Genomic DNA, 25,846 nt, shown 5'->3' with positions numbered 1-25,846 from the left:
AAACCATGCAAGGCACCAACCAGCACATTGGGAGCAATCAGGGATTCAGAGTCTTGCTCAAGGACACTTTTGACACTAACTCTGGGGGAACCCACAGGGATCGAACCGGTCACTCTACCGCTGATCCACCGCCGGCCCACATAATCCCACACATAGCATACAACCACTTCTGCGAAACGACTTCATAAATGATGCCCCTATAGGACTACAGACTGCAGTACCCACCTCGGCCTCTAGGTGCCCCTATAGGACTACAGGCTGCAGTACCCACCTCGGCCTCTAGGTGCCCCTATAGGACTACAGACTGCAGTACCCACCTTGGCCTCTAGGTGTCCCTATAGGACTACAGACTGCAGTACCCACCTCGGCCTCCAGGTGCCCCTATAGGACTACAGACTGCAGTACCCACCTCGGCCTCTAGGTGCCCCTATAGGACTACAGACTGCAGTACCCACCTCGGCCTCTAGGTGCCCCCTATAGGACTACAGACTGCAGTACCCACCTCGGCCTCCAGGTGCCCCTATAGGACTACAGACTGCAGTACCCACCTCGGCCTCTAGGTGCCCCCTATAGGACTACAGACTGCAGTACCCACCTCAGCCTCCAGGTGCCCCTATAGGACTACAGACTGCAGTACCCACCTTGGCCTCTAGGTGCCCCCTATAGGACTACAGACTGCAGTACCCACCTCAGCCTCCAGGTGCCCCTATAGGACTACAGACTGCAGTACCCACCTCAGCCTCTAGGTGCCCCCTATAGGACTACAGACTGCAGTACCCACCTCAGCCTCTAGGTGCCCCTATAGGACTACAGACTGCAGTACCCACCTTGGCCTCTAGGTGCCCCCTATAGGACTACAGACTGCAGTACCCACCTCGGCCTCCAGGTGCCCCTATAGGACTACAGACTGCAGTACCCACCTCGGCCTCTAGGTGCCCCCTATAGGACTACAGACTGCAGTACCCACCTTGGCCTCTAGGTGCCCCCTATAGGACTACAGACTGCAGTACCCACCTCGGCCTCTAGGTGCCCCTATAGGACTACAGACTGCAGTACCCACCTCAGCCTCTAGGTGCCCCTATAGGACTACAGACTGCAGTACCCACCTCAGCCTCCAGGTGCCCCCTATAGGACTACAGACTGCAGTACCCACCTCGGCCTCTAGGTGCCCCCTATAGGACTACAGACTGCAGTACCCACCTCGGCCTCTAGGTGCCCCCTATAGGACTACAGACTGCAGTACCCACCTCAGCCTACAGGTGCCCCCTATAGGACTACAGACTGCAGTACCCACCTCGGCCTCTAGGTGCCCCTATAGGACTACAGACTGCAGTACCCACCTCGGCCTCCAGGTGCCTCCTATAGGACTACAGACTGCAGTACCCACCTCGGCCTCTAGGTGCTCCTATAGGACTACAGACTGCAGTACCCACCTCGGCCTCTAGGTGCCCCCTATAGGACTACAGACTGCAGTACCCACCTCGGCCTCTAGGTGCCCCCTATAGGACTACAGACTGCAGTACCCACCTTGGCCTCTAGGTGCCCCTATAGGACTACAGACTGCTAGATGGACTACAGACTGCTAGATGGACTACAGACTGCAATTTACAATTTACAATTTAGGCATTTATCAGACGCTCTTAATCCAGAGCGACTTACAATAATCAGGAACAAAAGCATGGGAATACATCACAAAAGCATTTATCATAAAACATGCGTAAGCTAAGAAAGTAACAGTGGAATATCTATATTATGAGACTATACATATAAGCTATATATATATATACTACTATGCTATACAGTACATATGTACTATGGCGTGCTATGACTATATACAATGCAATTATAGTGCCGTCTACATAACATGCTATAAGTCTGTATCAGATGCTATCTAAGTCTAAGAGTGCAGTACCCACCTCGGCCTCCAGGTGCTCCTGCAGCACGGTGTACCAGGACTTCTTGACGGACATGACTCCGTCGCTGAAGGCCTCCTTCCTCCTCCACAGGATCTCGTCAGGGATCAGGTTTAACCCTTTGAAGGAGTCTCTGAGGAGGTGCTTCTCCACGCCGTTCTGGAGACACCGGCATAATGGAACAATATTTAATAATCATCATTCATAATAATAATAATAATAATTATTGTTTCTGTGAAACATTGTATTGCCGTGTTGTTGAAATGTGCTGAAAATAGAAGTGTCTTGAGCATCACTGGAAAACAGTGCTGAGTCACGCACGCACGCACGCACGCACGCACGCACGCACGCACGCACGCACGCAGAGATGAGGGAGGACAGTGCACTGACCTTGGGCGTCCTCATCTCGTCGGGCAGGGACAGGTAGTATGCTGTGAACCTGTGGTCCAGGAAGGGAACCCTCAACTCCAACCTGAGACCAGACACAGAACACTGAGGAGTCTGAGGACACAATTAACCCATTCTGACCTGAGACCAGACACAGTACACTGAGGAGTCTTAGGACACAATTAACCCATTCTGACCTGAGACCAGACACAGAACACTGAGGAGTCTTAGGACACAATTAACCCATTCTGACCTGAGACCAGACACAGTACACTGAGGAGTCTTAGGACACAATGAACCCATTCTGACCTGAGACCAGACACAGGACACTGAGGAGTCTTAGGACACAATTAACCCATTCTGACCTGAGACCAGACACAGGACACTGAGGAGTCTTAGGACACAATTAACCCATTCTGACCTGAGACCAGACACAGTACACTGAGGAGTCTGAGGACACAATTAACCCATTCTGACCTGAGACCAGACACAGAACACTGAGGAGTCTGAGGACACAATTAACCCATTCTGACCTGAGACCAGACACAGAACACTGAGGAGTCTTAGGACACAATTAACCCATTCTGACCTGAGACCAGACACAGGACACTGAGGAGTCTTAGGACACAATTAACCCATTCTGACCTGAGACCAGACACAGAACACTGAGGAGTCTGAGGACACAATTAACCCATTCTGACCTGAGACCAGACACAGTACACTGAGGAGTCTTAGGACACAATTAACCCATTCTGACCTGAGACCAGACACAGGACACTGAGGAGTCTTAGGACACAATTAACCCATTCTGACCTGAGACCAGACACAGTACACTGAGGAGTCTGAGGACACAATTAACCCATTCTGACCTGAGACCAGACACAGAACACTGAGGAGTCTGAGGACACAATTAACCCATTCTGACCTGAGACCAGACACAGTACACTGAGGAGTCTGAGGACACAATTAACCCATTCTGACCTGAGACCAGACACAGAACACTGAGGAGTCTGAGGACACAATTAACCCATTCTGACCTGAGACCAGACACAGTACACTGAGGAGTCTTAGGACACAATTAACCCATTCTGACCTGAGACCAGACACAGAACACTGAGGAGTCTGAGGACACAATTAACCCATTCTGACCTGAGACCAGACACAGGACACTGAGGAGTCTTAGGACACAATTAAAGCCAGTGCCTTGTTTTCTTTTTTACTATTTTGCATAAAACATTATTGAGGGCCTGCAGTAGGCTACGCACTGGACAAATATAAGTAAGTAAGTAGCCTTGCCGAGCCATGAGGCCCAATGGCCCATAGGGGCAGGAGCCTATCTCCTGTTTCTGTAGCCATGAGGCCCAATGGCCCATAGGGGCAGGAGCCTATCTCCTGTTTCTGTAGCCATGAGGCCCATAGGGCAGGAGCCTATCTCCTGTTTCTGTAGCCATGAGGCCCATAGGGCAGGAGCCTATCTCCTGTTTCTGTAGCATGAGGCAGCTTGATGTACAAGTACACCCCCTGGACATGACGCTAGTATGTCACAGGGACTTACCCCCAATCCAACCCTTGATGCTGAGTGTCAAGCAGGGAGGCACTGGGTCCCATTTTTACAGTCTTTGGTATGACCCGGCCGGGGATCGAACCCCGACCTCCCAGTCTCAGGGCAGACACTCTAACCACAAGGCCACTGAGCTGGTAAGACAAATATGCATGACATTATTTCAATAAACTAGAAATGGAGGAAATATAAATATAAATACGAGGAAATGACAGAGAGGGAGAAACAGTATCCAACTCAATCAACTTTAACGACCGCCGGACATGGTAAGTGTGTGTGTTCAACAACACAGCCATGACGTTAAGCTGTGTGTGTTCAACAACACAGCCATGACGTTAAGCTGTGTGTGTGTTCAACAACACAGCCATGACGTTAAGCTGTGTGTGTGTGTGTGTGTGTGTGTGTGTGTGTGTGTGTTCAACAACACAGCCATGACGTTAAGCTGTGTGTGTGTTCAACAACACAGCCATGACGTTAAGCTGTGTGTGTGTTCAACAACACAGCCATGACGTTAAGCTGTGTGTGTGTGTTCAACAACACAGCCATGACGTTAAGCTGTGTGTGTTCAACAACACAGCCATGACGTTAAGCTGTGTGTGTGTTCAACAACACAGCCATGACGTTAAGCTGTGTGTGTTCAACAACACAGCCATGACGTTAAGCTGTGTGTGTTCAACAACACAGCCATGACGTTAAGCTATGTGTGTGTGTTCAACAACACAGCCATGACGTTAAGCTATGTGTGTGTGTTCAACAACACAGCCATGACGTTAAGCTGTGTGTGTGTGTTCAACAACACAGCCATGACGTTAAGCTGTGTGTGTGTTCAACAACACAGCCATGACGTTAAGCTGTGTGTGTGTTCAACAACACAGCCATGACGTTAAGCTGTGTGTGTTCAACAACACAGCCATGACGTTAAGCTGTGTGTGTTCAACAACACAGCCATGACGTTAAGCTGTGTGTGTGTGTTCAACAACACAGCCATGACGTTAAGCTGTGTGTGTTCAACAACACAGCCATGACGTTAAGCTGTGTGTGTGTTCAACAACACAGCCATGACGTTAAGCTGTGTGTGTTCAACAACACAGCCATGACGTTAAGCTGTGTGTGTGTTGAACAACACAGCCATGACGTTAAGCTGTGTGTGTGTTCAACAACACAGCCATGACGTTAAGCTGTGTGTGTGTTGAACAACACAGCCATGACGTTAAGCTGTGTGTGTGTTCAACAACACAGCCATGACGTTAAGCTGTGTGTGTGTTCAACAACACAGCCATGACGTTAAGCTGTGTGTGTGTTCAACAACACAGCCATGACGTTAAGCTGTGTGTGTTCAACAACACAGCCATGACGTTAAGCTGTGTGTGTGTTCAACAACACAGCCATGACGTTAAGCTGTGTGTGTGTTCAACAACACAGCCATGACGTTAAGCTGTGTGTGTTCAACAACACAGCCATGACGTTAAGCTGTGTGTGTGTTCAACAACACAGCCATGACGTTAAGCTGTGTGTGTTCAACAACACAGCCATGACGTTAAGCTGTGTGTGTGTTCAACAACACAGCCATGACGTTAAGCTGTCTGTGTGTTCAACAACACAGCCATGACGTTAAGCTGTGTGTGTGTTCAACAACACAGCCATGACGTTAAGCTGTCTGTGTGTTCAACAACACAGCCATGACGTTAAGCTGTGTGTGTGTTCAACAACACAGTCATGACGTTAAGCTGTGTGTGTGTTCAACAACACAGCCATGACGTTAAGCTGTGTGTGTGTGTTCAACAACACAGCCATGACGTTAAGCTGTGTGTGTGTTCAACAACACAGCCATGACGTTAAGCTGTGTGTGTGTTCAACAACACAGCCATGACGTTAAGCTGTGTGTGTGTTCAACAACACAGCCATGACGTTAAGCTGTCTGTGTGTTCAACAACACAGCCATGACGTTAAGCTGTGTGTGTGTTCAACAACACAGCCATGACGTTAAGCTGTGTGTGTGTGTTCAACAACACAGCCATGACGTTAAGCTGTGTGTGTGTTCAACAACACAGCCATGACGTTAAGCTGTGTGTGTGTGTTCAACAACACAGCCATGACGTTAAGCTGTGTGTGTGTGTGTGTGTTCAACACAGCCATGACGTTAAGCTGTGTGTGTGTTCAACAACACAGCCATGACGTTAAGCTGTGTGTGTGTTCAACAACACAGCCATGACGTTAAGCTGTGTGTGTGTTCAACAACACAGCCTGACCTGCATAGCAACAGTTGCTAAACTACTTGAATTGGCATTGGACAATCATTTTTTGGGGTGGGATTTAGCGACACAAAAGGTTATGCACATTGATGACCCCTGGCCTACACACACACACACACAGATACACACACACACACACACACACACACACACACACACACACATCATATTGATAAGTTGTACACGGGGAGCGAGACCGAATGAAAAGGTATTGATTGAACAGTCTGGTTTCCATTTCCATACTAATTCCCAGAGAGCTCAATCAGTGTGATTCTGGAATCCATCCAACAAAGAGGATATTTATTTATTTAGCATATATTCTATCAAGATATTTATTTATTTAGCATTATTCTATCAAGATATTTATTTATTTAGCAAATATTCTATCAAGCTATTTATTTATTTAGCATATATTCTATCAAGATATTTATTTATTTAGCATATATTCTATCAAGATATTTATTTATTTAGCATATATTCTATCAAGATATTTATTTATTTAGCATATATTCTATCAAGCTATTTATTTATTTAGCATATATTCTATCAAACAAAGAGGATATTTATTCAGCATATATTCTATCAAGCCAAACCACTCGTGTACTGTTCCTTTGAGGGCTGAGTAATTTATTCATCCAATCCACTTCTGGTATGATTTGATGGTCAATACTTTATTGTTTAAGAACAATAAGAGATGAAAATGATATGTAGCAGGATTCAGTGCGTTCGGTAAACGCACGCACGCACGTGCCCAAGCACGCACGCACGCACGCACGCACGCACCAAGTTTTATAGTTTAAGTTTTTATAGTTTTATATTTAGTTTCTGTCAGTGAAGAAGGAATTCATAGGTTAGTTTTATATTTAGTCTGTCAGTGAAGAAGGAATTCATAGGATAGTTTTATATTTAGTTTGTCAGTGAAGAAGGAATTCATAGGTTAGTTTTATATTTAGTTTGTCAGTGAAGAAGGAATTCATAGGATAGTTTTATATTTAGTTTGTCAGTGAAGAAGGAATTCCACAAACACTTTTCATCAACGAAATCGACACTGAAACACATTTTGTGATTTTGTGGCTCATGTGAAATCTTGTACACAAGTACAGCACAGCACAGCCCAGCACAGCCCAGCACAGCCCAGCACAGCACAGCACAGCACTGCACTGCACTGCACTGCACTGCACTGCACTGCACTGCACTGCACTGCACTGCACTGCACTGCACTGCACTGCACTGCACTGCACTGCACTGCACTGCACTGCACTGCACTGCACTGCACAGCACTGCACTGCACTGCACTGCACAGCACAGCACAGCACAGCACAGCACAGCACAGCCCAGCACAGCCCAGCACAGCCCAGCACAGCACAGCACAGCACTGCACTGCACTGCACTGCACTGCACTGCACTGCACTGCACTGCACAGCACTGCACAGCACAGCACAGCACAGCACTGCACTGCACTGCACTGCACTGCACTGCACAGCACAGCACAGCACAGCACAGCACAGCACAGCACAGCACAGTACAGTACAGTACAGTACAGTACAGTAGGCATTGAATTAAAACAGGAAAAAAAAACAGAAATGTGATGAAATGAAGCAGAGCTGGTTCTGCTTCAGCATTATGTTATACTTTTAGCCGTTGAAAAATAGCAGATCTACAAGCTGATCTATGAGCTTGTAGATCTGCAATTTTCAACAGCTTAAGTATAACGCTTGTAGATCTGCTATTTTTTCCTGACAGAAAACTGTCAGGATTTAGAAGACATTTTGTAGAATCAAAGCAGCTTGAGGTTCAGTCACTGAAGGGCTTACACTGACATCTAGTGGAAGGAAACGCTAACACAGTGTAGCAACAAACCTCTGCATTCGGGTCCAGGGAGGAACCAAAAGGACCTCTATGTGTGACTAACGGAAACCAAATGGACCCCAACAGAACAAAGGATTGTACAGTATGTACAGTACAGCATGTTGGGGGTCCATCATGGCCTATAATGCACATCAAACAAACACAGTTTAAACCCATTCTGACCTGAGACAGTTATCTGAAGAAGCTATGTTTCTATGTCAGTCGTTCTTCGATTTTTCAAAAATAGCAGATCTACAAGCTCGTAGCGCGCCACTCGGTGGCGCGCTAAGAGCTTGTAGATCTGCTATTTTTCAATAGCTAAAGCATAACGTAATGCTAACACCAAAAGGGGTTCCCTCCCAGAATGGGTTAACACTGATCATTCTGTGTAGAATGAGCTTGTAGATCTGCTATTTTAATGACTCATTAACTATCCCAGGTCTTCGTTTATTACCATGTATCATTGTTCTGTAAACCTTGCTATATAAATATATATATTTTTTCTGTCTTTATTGATAGATTGATAGTAGACTGACAGGAAATGGGGAGAGAGATGGGGGGTGACCAGACGGGCCATATAAATACATATTTAATATATATATATATATTTTATCCCACGATTTTGTAACCCATTTTTCACCCCTGTGTCAATCATCTAATGTGATCCTGGGCTCTACACACCCTCCACCAACCTAGTCCCCATATATGGGGGACAAGGGGAGACCAACCTAGTCCCCATATATGGGGGACAAGGGGAGAGCAACCTAGTCCCCATATATGGGGGACAAGGGGACACCAACCTAGTCCCCATATATGGGGGACAAGGGGAGAGCAACCTAGTCCCCATATATGGGGGACAAGGGGAGACCAACCTAGTCCCCATATATGGGGGACAAGGGGAGACCAACCTAGTCCCCATATATGGGGGACAAGGGGAGACCAACCTAGTCCCCATATATGGGGGACAAGGGGAGACCAACCTAGTCCCCATATATGGGGGACAAGGGGAGACCAACCTAGTCCCCATATATGGGGGACAAGGGGAGAGCAACCTAGTCCCCATATATGGGGGACAAGGGGAGAGCAACCTAGTCCCCATATATGGGGGACAAGGGGAGAGCAACCTAGTCCCCATATATGGGGGACAAGGGGAGACCAACCTAGTCCCCATATATGGGGGACAAGGGGAGAGCAACCTAGTCCCCATATATGGGGGACAAGGGGAGACCAACCTAGTCCCCATATATGGGGGACATGGGGAGAGCAACCTAGTCCCCATATATGGGGGACAAGGGGAGACCAACCTAGTCCCCATATATGGGGGACAAGGGGAGACCAACCTAGTCCCCATATATGGGGGACAAGGGGAGACCAACCTAGTCCCCATATATGGGGGACAAGGGGAGAGCAACCTAGTCCCCATATATGGGGGACAAGGGGAGACCAACCTAGTCCCCATATATGGGGGACAAGGGGAGAGCAACCTAGTCCCCATATATGGGGGACAAGGGGAGAGCAACGGACTTGAACTCATGCTTCCTTCATGCCTGAGTGTCCAAGTTGCTCCTTTACACCTGACAGGGGGGAGTTTCCCTGGTTGGACGTAGCGCGTGGAAGGAACACGTTATTCCAACCAGTTCCTTTCCCCTCCATCAGGCGCCCCGGCTGGCCAGGGGGAGGCAGTTTAGAGACCAGGATTACTGCATGTTTTTTGTGAGGGTACTTACCCTATAGGGGACACGGGGAGAACATGTGAGGCTACCTACCCTAGGGGACAGGGGGAGAACATGTGAGGGTACCTACCCTAGGGGACACGGGGAGAACATGTGAGGCTACCTACCCTAGGGGACACGGGGAGAACATGTGAGGGTACCTACCCTAGGGGACACGGGGAGAACATGTGAGGGTACCTACCCTAGGGGACACGTGGAGAACATGTGAGGGTACCTACCCTAGGGGACACGGGGAGAACATGTGAGGGTACCTACCCTAGGGGACACGTGGAGAACATGCAAACTCCACACAGAAAGGTCCTACATCTTTAATATTAATATTCTTACCCGTGTGCCGCGGTGGTGCGGTCGGTACAGAGGTTATAAATACATCTTTAATATTAATATTAATATTAATATTAATATTCTTACCCGTGTGCTGCAGTCGTGCGGTCGGTACAGAGGTTATAAATACATCTTTAATATTAATATTAATATTAATATTAATATTCTTACCCGTGTGCTGCAGTCGTGCGGTCGGTACAGAGGTTATAAATACATCTTTAATATTAATATTAATATTAATATTAATATTCTTACCCGTGTGCTGCAGTCGTGCGGTCGGTACAGAGGTTATAAATACATCTTTAATATTAATATTCATATTAATATTAATATTCTTACCCGTGTGCTGCAGTCGTGCGGTCGGTACAGAGGTTATAAATACATCTTTAATATTAATATTAATATTAATATTCTTACCCGTGTGCTGCGGTCGTGCGGTCGGTACAGAGGTTATAAATACATCTTTAATATTAATATTAATATTAATATTCTTACCCGTGTGCTGCGGTCGTGCGGTCGGTACAGAGGTTATAAATACATCTTTAATATTAATATTCATATTCATATTCATATTCTTACCCGTGTGCCGCGGTCGTGCGGTCGGTACAGTCGTGCGGTCGTTCTTACCCGTGGGCTGCGGTCGTGCGGTCGGTACAGTCGTGCGGTCGTTCTTACCCGTGTGCCGCGGTCGTGCGGTCGTTTCTTACCCGTGTGCCGCGGTCGTGCGGTCGGCGCGGAGGTTGTCGAACAGGTAGAGTTCCTTCAGGAGGCGGACGCTGTCCTCCGCTGCCGTCTTTGGACTGGGAGCCTATCACAGCATCACGTTTTATTAACTGACCAATAGGAGCCTAGTTCAGTTCACAACATCACAACATCACAGCATCACGTTTTATTAACTGACCAATAGGAGCCTAGTTCAGTTCACAACATCACAACATCACAGCATCACGTTTTATTAACTGACCAATAGGAGCCTAGTTCAGTTCACAACATCACAACATCACAGCATCACGTTTTATTAACTGACCAATAGGAGCCTAGTTCAGTTCACAACATCACAACATCACAGCATCACGTTTTATTAACTGACCAATAGGAGCCTAGTTCAGTTCACAACATCACAACATCACAGCATCACGTTTTATTAACTGACCAATAGGAGCCTAGTTCAGTTCACAACATCACAACATCACAACATCACGTCTTATTAACTTCATTAACTGACCAATAGGAGCGTAGTTCAGTTCACAACATCACAACATCACGTCTTATTAACTTCATTAACTGACCAATAGGAGCCTAGTTCAGTTCACAATCACAGCATCACGGTTTTATTAACTTCATTAACTGACCAATAGTATAGAGCGTCGCAGTCCCTCCCCCTTTCAGAACGACGAGTGGCCCAGGAAATGAATCCCAATGCATTTCTCCCATAGGAGTTTCTTAAAGTATTTATTTAAAGACGGTTACGCCGCGGACAAAGCCAACTCGGATCGTGACAAATCATGACAATGAACACAATGTTTTGGGGCCGATCAAATAATTAGTAAGAAGAAAAACAAAACAAATAGTGTCTTTATTTTGCCTTTATTTTCTTCTTTCTAATGATTTGATCGGCCCCAAAACATTGTGTTCATTTTCATGATTTGTCACGATCCGAGTTGGCTTTGTCCGCGGCGTAACCGTCAACCACTCGTTGTTCTGAAAGGGGGAGGGACTGCGACGCTCTATAAAGTATATAATATAATCCCCGTGCCCCCCCCCCCCTATGGATGATGAATTTGAACATGAACTTGAACTCTGTTCCATCTATTTAATCTAATTTTATTGGTGTATTTTACTATTTTTAACGGTGCATTATAATGCTCTTATTAATGTATTGAGGCCACTTGGTCTATGGATAAATGTGTGTATTCTCTGTGTTCATGTCAAGGTGAGGGTTTGTCCATAATGTGTGTATTCTCTGTGTTCATGTCAAGGTGAGGGTCTGTCCATAATGTGTGTATTCTCTGTGTTCATGTCAAGGTGAGGGTTTGTCCATAATGTGTGTATTCTCTGTGTTCATGTCAAGGTGAGGGTTTGTCCATAATGTGTGTATTCTCTGTGTTCATGTCAAGGTGAGGGTTTGTCCATAATGTGTGTATTCTCTGTGTTCATGTCAAGGTGAGGGTTTGTCCATAATGTGTGTATTCTCTGTGTTCATGTCAAGGTGAGGGTTTGTCCATAATGTGTGTATTCTCTGTGTTCATGTCAAGGTGAGGGTTAGTCCATAATGTGTGTATTCTCTGTGTTCATGTCAAGGTGAGGGTTAGTCCATAATGTGTGTATTCTCTGTGTTCATGTCAAGGTGAGGGTTTGTCCATAATGTGTGTATTCTCTGTGTTCATGTCAAGGTGAGGGTTTGTCCATAATGTGTGTATTCTCTGTGTTCATGTCAAGGTGAGGGTTTGTCCATAATGTGTGTATTCTCTGTGTTCATGTCAAGGTGAGGGTTTGTCCATAATGTGTGTATTCTCTGTGTTCATGTCAAGGTGAGGGTTAGTCCATAATGTGTGTATTCTCTGTGTTCATGTCAAGGTGAGGGTTTGTCCATAATGTGTGTATTCTCTGTGTTCATGTCAAGGTGAGGGTTAGTCCATAATGTGTGTATTCTCTGTGTTCATGTCAAGGTGAGGGTTAGTCCATAATGTGTGTATTCTCTGTGTTCATGTCAAGGTGAGGGTTAGTCCATAATGTGTGTATTCTCTGTGTTCATGTCAAGGTGAGGGTTTGTCCATAATGTGTTTAAATACAATGTCCATCTATTTGCCATTTATATCCATAATAATAAAAACCTGCACCATCCACAAGTTTCACACAGATTTGATGTATTTGCTAAAATAGATACTGTATCGATTTCTAATCATTGAATCGTATCTACTCACCTTGTGAAAGTAGATGTACTCACCTTGTGAAAGTAGATGTACTCACCTTGTGAAAGTAGATGTACTCACCTTGTGAGAGTAGATGTACTCACCTTGTGAAAGTAGATGTACTCACCTTGTGAAAGTAGATGTACTCACCTTGTGAGAGTAGATGTACTCACCTTGTGAGAGTAGATGTACTCACCTTGTGAAAGTAGATGTATCCCTGGGTCAGCTCGTCCGCTCCCTCTCCAGAGAAGATCACCACACTGTCCGTCTTCTCCTGGATGTACTTCGACACCAGGAACATTCCTACCGTACATTATGTTATGTTATTATGTACTTACTGTACAGATACACATTATGTACTTCTGACTGTACACCAGGTACAGTACATTCCTAACGTACAGATACACAATATAGGTAGGCTAGGGTAGCCTTGACAGCGTGCTTTCTGGTCTAGAGGGGCGGGTAGCCTGGCCCAGACAGCGTGCTTTCTGGTCTAGAGGGGCGGGTAGCCTGGTCCAGACAGCGTGCTTTCTGGTCTAGAGGGGCGGGTAGGGTAGCCTGGCCCAGACAGCGTGCTTTCTGGTCTAGAGGGGCGGGTAGCCTGGCCCAGACAGCGTGCTTTCTGGTCTAGAGGGGCGGGTAGCCTGGCCCAGACAGCGTGCTTTCTGGTCTAGAGGGGCGGGTAGCCTGGACAGCGTGCTTTCTGGTCTAGAGGGGCGGGTAGGGTAGCCTGGCCCAGACAGCGTGCTTTCTGGTCTAGAGGGGCGGGTAGCCTGGCCCAGACAGCGTGCTTTCTGGTCTAGAGGGGCGGGTAGCCTGGCCCAGACAGCGTGCTTTCTGGTCTAGAGGGGCGGGTAGCCTGGTCCAGACAGCGTGCTTTCTGGTCTAGAGGGGCGGGTAGGGTAGCCTGGTCCAGCCAGCGTGCTTTCTGGTCTAGAGGGGCGGGTAGCCTGGTCCAGACAGCGTGCTTTCTGCTCTAGAGGGGTGGGTAGGGTAGCCTGGCCCAGACAGCGTGCTTTCTGGTCTAGAGGGGCGGGTAGCCTGGTCCAGACAGCGTGCTTTCTGCTCTAGAGGGGTGGGTAGGGTAGCCTGGTCCAGACAGCGTGCTTTCTGGTCTAGAGGGGCGGGTAGCCTGGTCCAGACAGCGTGCTTTCTGCTCTAGAGGGGTGGGTAGGGTAGCCTGGCCCAGACAGCGTGCTTTCTGCTCTAGAGGGGCGGGTAGCCTGGCCCAGACAGCATGCTTTCTGGTCTAGAGGGGCGGGTAGCCTGGCCCAGACAGCATGCTTTCTGGTCTAGAGGGGCGGGTAGTCTGGCCCAGCCAGCGTGCTTTCTGGTCTAGAGGGGCGGGTAGCCTGGTCCAGACAGCGTGCTTTCTGGTCTAGAGGGGCGGGTAGGGTAGCCTGGTCCAGCCAGCGTGCTTTCTGGTCTAGAGGGGCGGGTAGCCTGGTCCAGACAGCGTGCTTTCTGGTCTAGAGGGGCGGGTAGGGTAGCCTGGCCCAGACAGCGTGCTTTCTGGTCTAGAGTGGCGGGTAGGGTAGCCTGGTCCAGCCAGCATGCTTTCTGGTCTAGAGGGGCGGGTAGCCTGTCTGGTCATACTACTGTCTGGTCACACCCAATCAGAATAATTCCAGCAGCATTCCAACCAACCAATCAGGTGGAAGAAGAGATTCCAGCAGCATTCAGTGTTTTTCGGCCAATCGGTGCAGCCGGTGACCCGTGGACAGGAATGTGCTTGGAGCTGCATTCCTCTTCCACCTGATTGGTTCATTTGAATGCTGCTGGAATCTCTTCTTCCACCTGATTGGTTGGCTTGAATGTGGCCTGAATAGGCAGCGGTGGTTTGCGGAGCGGTCTTGATATCGTGAAGGTCGCTATAGTTCGTATCCCCGGACCGGCACGTTAAAATTACCGTTGAAGTGCCCTTGAGCAAGGCATTGAATCTCTACCATGAAATGTTCTATGAGCAGGGCCTGGCTGTAAACAAGTTCTTGAGCTTATAGTCCAGCTGCTATTCCTGTTTACTCACCAGTCACCACCACCACTGTATGGAATCCATTAGAATGATTGGAAATGGAACATTAATAGCCTATTCTATTTATAATATTCTGTATATTTTTCTGTCTGGCTTTTGTCGGGCTTCGGGCTTAACATCATGGTGATTCTTAGGGTCGGGCCGAGCCTCGGGCCGACCCAGTTAGGGTCGGGTCGAGACGGGCCATAATTTTTGGGCCTGTTGAGAACTTTATGTCATAGCTGTGACTCACCCACAGAGGCCCGTACGGTGGTGATGTCATAGTGATGTCATAGTGATGTCATAGCTGTGACTCACCCACAGAGGCCCGTATGGTGGTGATGTCATAGTGATGTCATAGTGATGTCATAGCTGTGACTCACCCACAGAGGCCCGTATGGTGGTGATGTCATAGTGATGTCATAGTGATGTCATAGCTGTGACTCACCCACAGAGGCCCGTATGGTGGTGATGTCATAGTGATGTCATAGTGATGTCATAGCTGTGACTCACCCACAGAGGCCCCTATGGTGGTGATGTCATAGTGATGTCATAGCTGTGACTCACCCACAGAGGCCCGTACGGTGGTGATGTCATAGTGATGTCATAGCGGTGACTCACCCACAGAGGCCCGTATGGTGGTGATGTCATAGTGATGTCATAGCTGTGACTCACCCACAGAGGCCCGTATGGTGGTGATGTCATAGTGATGTCATAGCAGTGACTCACCCACAGAGGCCCGTACGGTGGTGATGTCATAGCTCTCCAGGTGGAAGATGACATCATCGACGGCGCGGATTCCCTCCTCGGCCGTGAAGTTCACCTCGTGGTGTTCGCTGCCGATGTGGGCGGCGACCTGATGATGTCATCACAACATGTCATTATAATATCTGCCGATGTGGGCGGCGACCTGATGATGTCATCACAACATGTCATTATAATATCTGCCGATGTGGGCGGCGACCTGATGATGTCATCACAACATGTCATTATAATATCTGCCGATGTGGGCGGCGACCTGATGATGTCATCACAACATGTCATTATAATATCTGCCGATGTGGGCGGCGACCTGATGATGTCATCACAACATGTCATTATAATATCTGCCGATGTGGGCGGCGACCTGATGATGTCATCACAACATGTCATTATAATATCTGACAATGGCGACGCGTTGTGAGCTTGTAGATCTGCTATTTTCAGCATGCAACCAAGTATAAAACGACTTATCCTGGATCTCTTGTCCACTAGTCCCTTCTTAACATTTTAGTCTAGTTTTTATTTGTTGACGAAATATATAATAACATATATATCATATATATTAATAGATTATATTTAGTCTTATAGTTTTAGTCATCATAGCTTAGTTTCCATTTAGTTTTCATTTAGTTTTCGTCGACGGACATTTTTCGTCATAGTTTTTAGTCGACGAACACAACACCTGGCGGCGATCTGATGATGTCATCGTATTATCTAACCTGACCGCGGAACAGTGCGTCGTTATAATTAACCCTTTGAGCGCCCTGTCACGCAGCCTGTCGTTATAATTAACCCTTTGACCGCCCTGTCACGCAGCCTGTCGTTATAATTAACCCTTTGAGCGTCCTGTCACGCAGCCTGTCGTTATAATTAACCCTTTGAGCGCCCTGTCACGCAGCCTGTCACGCAGCCCGTAGTTACCAGCGGGTGGCGCTCACCTTGCGAGCAGCCAGAATGTCGGGACTGTCCTCTGAGCCGATGGCGAAGGTCTGCACCGGGTACGGGAGCTCCGCCTCCTTCGCCAGCTTCACCAGAGTAGCAGCAACCAGACTGGAGTCTAGACCACCTGGAACACAGAGACCAGACTGGAGTCTAGACCGCCTGGAACACAGAGACCAGACTGGAGTCTAGACCACCTGGAACACAGAGACCAGACTGGAGTCTAGACCACCTGGAACACAGAGACCAGACTGGAGTCTAGACCGCCTGGAAAACACAGAGACCAGACTGGAGTCTAGACCGCCTGGAAAACACAGAGACCAGACTGGAGTCTAGACCTCCTGGAACACAGAGACCAGACTGGAGTCTAGACCACCTGGAACACAGAGACCAGACTGGAGTCTAGACCACCTGGAACACAGAGACCAGACTGGAGTCTAGACCACCTGGAACACAGATATCACAGTTTGACCAGGCTGGAGTCTAGACCTCCTGGAACACACAGTACAGTACAGTAAATGTAGAAGCTGTAAGTGTAACATGCAGGGATCCTTCTATATGAGTCTCCTTCACTACATCCTTCTATGTGAGCCCCCTCCCCCCTTCAACTACAACCTTCGTTGAAAACACACGTCTCTGCTTCTGGTGACTGATATTGTCCTTGTTTACCTGAGAGCAGACAGTTTACCTGAGAGGACACAGTTTACCTGAGAGGACACAGTTTACCTGAGAGGACACAGTTTACCTGACAGAGACAGTTTACCTGAGAGGACACAGTTTACCTGACAGAGACAGTTTACCTGAGAGGACACAGTTTACCTGAGAGAGACAGTTTACCTGAGAGGACACAGTTTACCTGAGAGGACACAGTTTACCTGAGAGAGACAGTTTACCTGAGAGGACACAGTTTACCTGACAGGACACAGTTTACCTGAGAGGACACAGTTTACCTGAGAGGACACAGTTTACCTGAGAGGACACAGTTTACCTGAGAGGACACAGTTTACCTGAGAGCAGACAGTTTACCTGACAGAGACAGTTTACCTGAGAGAGACAGTTTACCTGAGAGGACACAGTTTACCTGAGAGGACACAGTTTACCTGACAGAGACAGTTTACCTGAGAGGACACAGTTTACCTGAGAGAGACAGTTTACCTGAGAGGACACAGTTTACCTGAGAGGACACAGTTTACCTGAGAGAGACAGTTTACCTGAGAGGACACAGTTTACCTGACAGGACACAGTTTACCTGAGAGGACACAGTTTACCTGAGAGGACACAGTTTACCTGAGAGGACACAGTTTACCTGAGAGGACACAGTTTACCTGACAGAGACAGTTTACCTGAGAGAGACAGTTTACCTGAGAGGACACAGTTTACCTGAGAGGACACAGTTTACCTGAGAGGACACAGTTTACCTGAGAGAGACAGTTTACCTGAGAGGACACAGTTTACCTGACAGAGACAGTTTACCTGAGAGGACACAGTTTACCTGAGAGAGACAGTTTACCTGAGAGGACACAGTTTACCTGACAGAGACAGTTTACCTGAGAGGACACAGTTTACCTGAGAGAGACAGTTTACCTGAGAGAGACAGTTTACCTGACAGAGACAGTTTACCTGAGAGGACACAGTTTACCTGACAGAGACAGTTTACCTGAGAGGACACAGTTTACCTGAGAGAGACAGTTTACCTGAGAGAGACAGTTTACCTGAGAGAGACAGTTTACCTGAGAGAGACAGTTTACCTGAGAGAGACAGTTTACCTGAGAGCAGACAGTTTACCTGAGAGCAGACAGTTTACCTGAGAGCAGACAGTTTACCTGAGAGAGACAGTTTACCTGAGAGAGACAGTTTACCTGAGAGAGACAGTTTACCTGAGAGCAGACAGTTTACCTGAGAGAGACAGTTTACCTGAGAGGACACAGTTTACCTGACAGAGACAGTTTACCTGAGAGGACACAGTTTACCTGAGAGCAGACAGTTTACCTGAGAGCAGACAGTTTACCTGAGAGAGACAGTTTACCTGAGAGAGACAGTTTACCTGAGAGAGACAGTTTACCTGAGAGAGACAGTTTACCTGAGAGGACACAGTTTACCTGACAGAGACAGTTTACCTGAGAGCAGACAGTTTACCTGAGAGGACACAGTTTACCTGACAGAGACAGTTTACCTGAGAGGACACAGTTTACCTGAGAGGACACAGTTTACCTGAGAGAGACAGTTTACCTGAGAGGACACAGTTTACCTGAGAGAGACAGTTTACCTGAGAGGACACAGTTTACCTGAGAGGACACAGTTTACCTGAGAGGACACAGTTTACCTGACAGAGACAGTTTACCTGAGAGGACACAGTTTACCTGACAGAGACAGTTTACCTGAGAGGACACAGTTTACCTGACAGAGACAGTTTACCTGAGAGGACACAGTTTACCTGAGAGGACACAGTTTACCTGAGAGGACACAGTTTACCTGAGAGCAGACAGTTTACCTGAGAGCAGACAGTTTACCTGACAGAGACAGTTTACCTGAGAGAGACAGTTTACCTGAGAGGACACAGTTTACCTGACAGAGACAGTTTACCTGAGAGGACACAGTTTACCTGAGAGGACACAGTTTACCTGAGAGAGACAGTTTACCTGAGAGGACACAGTTTACCTGACAGAGACAGTTTACCTGAGAGGACACAGTTTACCTGAGAGAGACAGTTTACCTGAGAGAGACAGTTTACCTGACAGAGACAGTTTACCTGAGAGGACACAGTTTACCTGACAGAGACAGTTTACCTGAGAGGACACAGTTTACCTGAGAGAGACAGTTTACCTGAGAGAGACAGTTTACCTGAGAGAGACAGTTTACCTGAGAGAGACAGTTTACCTGAGAGAGACAGTTTACCTGAGAGCAGACAGTTTACCTGAGAGCAGACAGTTTACCTGAGAGCAGACAGTTTACCTGAGAGAGACAGTTTACCTGAGAGCAGACAGTTTACCTGAGAGAGACAGTTTACCTGAGAGGACACAGTTTACCTGACAGAGACAGTTTACCTGAGAGGACACAGTTTACCTGAGAGCAGACAGTTTACCTGAGAGCAGACAGTTTACCTGAGAGAGACAGTTTACCTGAGAGAGACAGTTTACCTGAGAGAGACAGTTTACCTGAGAGAGACAGTTTACCTGAGAGGACACAGTTTACCTGAGAGAGACAGTTTACCTGAGAGAGACAGTTTACCTGAGAGCAGACAGTTTACCTGAGAGAGACAGTTTACCTGAGAGCAGACAGTTTACCTGACAGAGACAGTTTACCTGAGAGAGACAGTTTACCTGAGAGGACACAGTTTACCTGAGAGACACAGTTTACCTGAGAGAGACAGTTTACCTGAGAGGACACAGTTTACCTGAGAGCAGACAGTTTACCTGAGAGGACACAGTTTACCTGAGAGAGACAGTTTACCTGAGAGGACACAGTTTACCTGACAGAGACAGTTTACCTGAGAGCAGACAGTTTACCTGAGAGAGACAGTTTACCTGAGAGGACACAGTTTACCTGAGAGAGACAGTTTACCTGAGAGAGACAGTTTACCTGAGAGAGACAGTTTACCTGAGAGAGACAGTTTACCTGAGAGGACACAGTTTACCTGAGAGAGACAGTTTACCTGAGAGAGACAGTTTACCTGAGAGAGACAGTTTACCTGAGAGAGACAGTTTACCTGAGAGGACACAGTTTACCTGAGAGAGACAGTTTACCTGAGAGGACACAGTTTACCTGAGAGGACACAGTTTACCTGAGAGAGACAGTTTACCTGAGAGGACACAGTTTACCTGAGAGAGACAGTTTACCTGAGAGGACACAGTTTACCTGAGAGAGACAGTTTACCTGAGAGGACACAGTTTACCTGACAGAGACAGTTTACCTGAGAGGACACAGTTTACCTGAGAGAGACAGTTTACCTGACAGAGACAGTTTACCTGAGAGAGACAGTTTACCTGAGAGAGACAGTTTACCTGAGAGCAGACAGTTTACCTGAGAGAGACAGTTTACCTGAGAGAGACAGTTTACCTGAGAGCAGACAGTTTACCTGAGAGCAGACAGTTTACCTGAGAGCAGACAGTTTACCTGAGAGAGACAGTTTACCTGAGAGCAGACAGTTTACCTGACAGAGACAGTTTACCTGAGAGAGACAGTTTACCTGAGAGCAGACAGTTTACCTGAGAGAGACAGTTTACCTGAGAGCAGACAGTTTACCTGAGAGAGACAGTTTACCTGAGAGAGACAGTTTACCTGAGAGCAGACAGTTTACCTGAGAGAGACAGTTTACCTGAGAGCAGACAGTTTACCTGAGAGAGACAGTTTACCTGAGAGAGACAGTTTACCTGAGAGAGACAGTTTACCTGAGAGAGACAGTTTACCTGAGAGCAGACAGCCGATCCTCCTATGGGCCATGAGGCGTTTCCGCACAGCGTTCTCAAACAGCAACCGGATGTTGCTTTTCACCGTTTCTTCATCGAAACCTGGACAGATTATAACATGCGGTAATTCACACACACATTCACACACCTTTACAGAGATTGCGCATTACATTCACCCATTCACACACCTTTACAGAGATTGTGCATTACATTCACCCATTCACACACACATTCACACACCTTTACAGAGATTGCGCATTACATTCACCCATTCACACACCTTTACATAGATTGTGCATTACATTCACACATTCACACACCGATGGCGGAGGAAAACTTGCAAGGCACCAACCTGCACATCAGGAGCAATCAGGGGTTCAGAGTCTTGCTCAAGGACACTTCGACACTAACTCTGGGGGAACCCACAGGGATCGAACCCGGGAACCTTGCGGTTCCCATCCGGCCACTCTACCGCTGATCCACCGCCACCCCGTAACACTTGACCTAGTCCTGACGACCGTGAACACTAACTGACCTAGTCCTGACGACCGTGAACACTTACTCTGGGTATTATGTTCTCACGTTTTTGTTGCTTAGACTTAATGTTTAAATGTAGATACTGTAGATAGATAGCAGGTTATGCAGGTAACCCCATTTCTTTCATCCAGTGTCAATTATCTGATGTGACACTGGACCCCCCCCCCCCCTCACTATATATATATAAGTGTATATTTGTACGTCTCTAAATGTTATGATGAATTGAAGTAGGTGGAACCTCTTGTAAACAAGTGTAGTGAGGGTAGGTAGGGGTAGGTAGGGGAGGTACCCTCACAAAAAACATGCAGTAATCCTGGTCTCTAAACTGCCTCCCCCTGGCCAGCCGGGGCGCCTGATCAGGTGTAAAGGAGCAACTTGGACACTCAGGCATGAAGGAAGCATGAGTTCAAGTCCGTTGCTCTCCCCTTGTCCCCCATATATGGGGACTAGGTTGGTCTCCCCTTGTCCCCCATATATGGGGACTAGGTTGGTCTCCCCTTGTCCTCCATATATGGGGACTAGGTTGGTCTCCCCTTGTCCCCCATATATGGGGACTAGGTTGGTCTCCCCTTGTCCCCCATATATGGGGACTAGGTTGGTCTCCCCTTGTCCCCCATATATGGGGACTAGGTTGGTCTCCCCTTGTCCCCCATATGTGGGGACTAGGTTGGTCTCCCCTTGTCCCCCATATATGGGGACTAGGTTGGTCTCCCCTTGTCCCCCATATATGGGGACTAGGTTGCTCTCCCCTTGTCCCCCATATATGGGGACTAGGTTGCTCTCCCCTTGTCCCCCATATGTGGGGACTAGGTTGGTCTCCCCTTGTCCCCCATATATGGGGACTAGGTTGGTGGAGGGTGTGTAGAGCCCAGGATCACATTAGATGATTGACACAGGGGTAAAAAATGGGTTACAAAATCGTGGGATAAAAAAAATATATAAAAAAAAAAGAAAACAAGTGTAGTGAGACGCTACACTGTCTCTCTGCTACCTGTGTTCAGGTGATGTCATACAGGGCGTGGCGGTGATGATGTCATACAGGGCATGGCGGTGATGATGTCATACCTGTGCTCAGGGCGTCCACGGTGTCGTAGAGGGCGTGGCTTGGCTCCTGGGTGCAGCAGTGAAACTCCTCCCACTTCTCTGACTCCACCTTCCCGCTGGCCTTCAGAGTAAAGGTCTCCACGTGGCCCGGCAGGAAGGGCACGATGGGGGCCGGGGTGGACATGGAGTGAGTTATCTCTGTCAGGCCTGTCACACACCATATAAGGACATGTCAGGCCTGTCACACACCATATAAGGACATGGCAGGCCTGTCACACACCATATAAGGACATGCCAGGCCTGTCACACACCATGGTCCATGTATCTGACTGGCTGAGGAACTCGTGCTTGCATCTGAATACAAAAAAGACTGTTGGTATGTTTTTTTCACGGAACTCCACAGACCCTGACACTGACATTCTTATTGAAGGCAGTAGTATTCAGGTAGTATCAGAATTTAAATATCTTGGAATTACACTAGACTCAAACTTGACATTTAAAAAGCATGTTAAAAATGTAGCCAATAAAATCAAATTCAATTTATCCAATTTCAGACACATAGACCATATCGAACAACAGATGCAGCCAAACTCTTCATGCATGCTACATAACCTACTGTTTCACAACCTGGTCACAGACAAACCAGACAACTTTAAAACCCATAGAATCACTTTACAAACAGACATTAACCTACTGTTTCACAACCTGGTCACAGACAAACCAGACAACTTTAAAACCCATAGAATGACTTTACAAACAGACATTAAAAACACTGGATCAAAAGCCCAACCGTTACCACCATTGCCATATAGTTCAAAAGTACAACTTATTTAATTTTGACGGCTTTAAACACTTTGCAGATGCCTGCCTCATTTTTAAGATCTTAAATGGACTTGCACCTCCACCACTGAAACAGTTCATAGATGGAAGGGACAGTCAGTGGTGACAGAACAACAAGGGCAACTACCAGAGGAGACTGTAAAGTGCCAATCAGACGTAGTGTGTTTGGTAAAACAGTCTTCTCTGTTAGAGCCTCCCATCACTGGAACAGTCTCCCTACAGAATTAAGAGAGACCTCCAACTATCTGACCTTCAAATTCAACCTGAAAAGGTGGCTAAAAACAACTCAAATTTGTAATCACGAGTAACTAACTATCTAGTATTTATCAGCGGTGTCATTTCTCACTTCACTTACCGTTGTTCTGTCCCCTGTACCATGTCGATCTGTTCCTGTATTGTATTGTGTTTTTGTATGGACGTAGTGTTGGGTGCTTGCACATGTGCACACATGGCATCAACGCATGGTGCTGTGTGCAGGCACACTGCACTCTGTCCTTCTTTTTATCATTCATTCATTTTTTAAGAGCCTGCCCAGATGAAATTTAGCTTCGGCTAACTCTGGCCCATTTACATTGATGTGAAAACTGACATGTTGATTAATGAGCTTTGTCCCTGTCAAATAAATAAATAAATAAAAAATGTAAGGACATGTCAGGCCTGTCACACACCATATAAGGACTGACTGACTGACTGCGAAAATAAAAACTAGACTAATATTTTAAGAAGGGACTAGTGGACAAGAGATCCAGTATAAGTCATTTTATTATTAGTTGCATGCTGAAAACAGACGATCTACAAGCTCACAACGCGTCACGCTGCGACGCGTTGTGAGCTTGTTAAATCTGCTATTTTTTTTAGCAAGTGTAAAATCAGCCATTAACCCATTTTAGGCGGGTACCATTTTTGGTGTTAGCATTATGTTATGCTTTAGCTATTTAGCAGATCTACTTCAAGGAACGACTGACATAGAAACATAGCTTTTTCAGAAAACTGTCAGGATGTAGAAGACATTTTTAGAATCTGATCTCAGGTCAGAACGGATGAAGGCCCGCCAACATACATCTCAGTGGACTAAACTAAACCGACCGACCTTTGGCCTCGGAGGAACTGACCGACCTTTGACCTCAGAGGAACTGACCGACCTTTGACCTCAGAGGAACTGACTGACCTTTGACCTCAGAGGAACTGACCGACCTTTGACCTCAGAGGAACTGACTGACCTTTGACCTCAGAGGAACTGACTGACCTTTGACCTCAGAGGAACTGACTGACCTTTGGCCTCAGAGGAACTGACTGACCTTTGGCCTCAGAGGAACTGACTGACCTTTGACCTCAGAGGAACTGACTGACCTTTGGCCTCGGAGGCGACCTTTGGCCTCAGAGGAACTGACTGACCTTTGACCTCAGAGGAACTGACTGACCTTTGGCCTCCGAGGCGACCTTTGGCCTCAGAGGAACGGACTGACCTTTGGCCTCTGAGGCGACCTTTGGCCTCAGAGGAACTGACTGACCTTTGACCTCAGAGGAACTGACTGACCTTTGGCCTCTGAGGCGACGGCCAGGCATCCGTCGTCGGTCAGCAGCTTGAAGAGCGGCCGGACGCCGTAGGTGTCTCTGCCCAGGAACACCTTCCTGTTGGCCGTGTCCAGCAGGATGAAGGCGAACACGCCGTCCAACATGGACGCCATCTTCTGCACGCCGAAGCGCTCGTACAGGTGGAGCAGGACCTCCCCGTCCACACTGGTCTGGTGCTCGAACGCAAACTGCTTCTTCAGCTGGAGGAGGAGGGAGAGAGAGACATTCACTTTACATTACTTAGAGAGAGAGAGAGAGAAGACATCACACCTTGGTCTGGTGCTCAAACGCAAACTGCTTCTTTAGCTGGAGGAGGAGGGAGAGAGACATTCACTTTACATTACCTAGAGAGAGAGAGAGAAGAGTGAGGGGCGCTCTTATCAAACTGCTTCTTTAGCTGGAGGAGGGAGAGAGAGACATTCACTTTACATTACCTAGAGAGAGAGAGAGAGAGAGAGAGAAGACATCACACCTTGGTCTGGTGCTCAAATGCAAACTGCTTCTTCAGCTGGAGGGAGGAGGGAGAGAGACATTCACTTTACATTACCTAGAGAGAGAGAGAGAGAGAGAGAGAGAGAGAGAGAGAGAGAGAGAGAGAGAGAGAGAGAGAGAGAGAATACATTACACCTGTGTAAGAGGTGCTCTTATCAAACTGCTTCTTTAGCTGGAGGGAGGGAGAGAGACATTCACTTTACATTACCTAGAGAGAGAGAGAGAGAGAGAGAGAGAAGACATCACACCTGTGTGAAGTGAGGGGTGCTCTTATCAAAATGCTTCTTTAGCAGGAGGGAGGGAGAGAATC

General features: G+C 47.3%; 1 protein-coding gene across 1 annotated transcript in view; it reads right to left on the bottom strand.

Annotated features, from left to right (window-relative positions):
• The window catches only part of asns (asparagine synthetase), a gene marked incomplete at its 3' end in the record, with an annotated part of 38,150 nt that overhangs the window by 3,188 nt on the left and 9,116 nt on the right, over positions 1–25,846 (bottom strand). Inside the window, exons 3-12 of the mRNA XM_083771080.1 lie at positions 25,026–25,244; positions 24,820–24,838; positions 22,651–22,836; positions 21,049–21,150; positions 16,642–16,769; positions 15,671–15,797; positions 13,127–13,233; positions 10,726–10,826; positions 2,304–2,385; positions 1,917–2,072 (exon numbers count right to left, since the gene is read on the bottom strand). Of these exons, the coding sequence (XP_083627206.1) occupies positions 1,917–2,072; positions 2,304–2,385; positions 10,726–10,826; positions 13,127–13,233; positions 15,671–15,797; positions 16,642–16,769; positions 21,049–21,150; positions 22,651–22,836; positions 24,820–24,838; positions 25,026–25,244 (1,227 nt within the window). The remainder of the gene's footprint in view (positions 1–1,916; positions 2,073–2,303; positions 2,386–10,725; positions 10,827–13,126; positions 13,234–15,670; positions 15,798–16,641; positions 16,770–21,048; positions 21,151–22,650; positions 22,837–24,819; positions 24,839–25,025; positions 25,245–25,846) is intronic.

This window comes from Protomyctophum parallelum (genome assembly GCF_964188405.1).
Source record: "Protomyctophum parallelum genome assembly, chromosome: 1".
NCBI classification, from domain to species: domain Eukaryota; kingdom Metazoa; phylum Chordata; class Actinopteri; order Myctophiformes; family Myctophidae; genus Protomyctophum; species Protomyctophum parallelum.
This window is presented reverse-complemented; position numbering and strand designations above follow the sequence as displayed.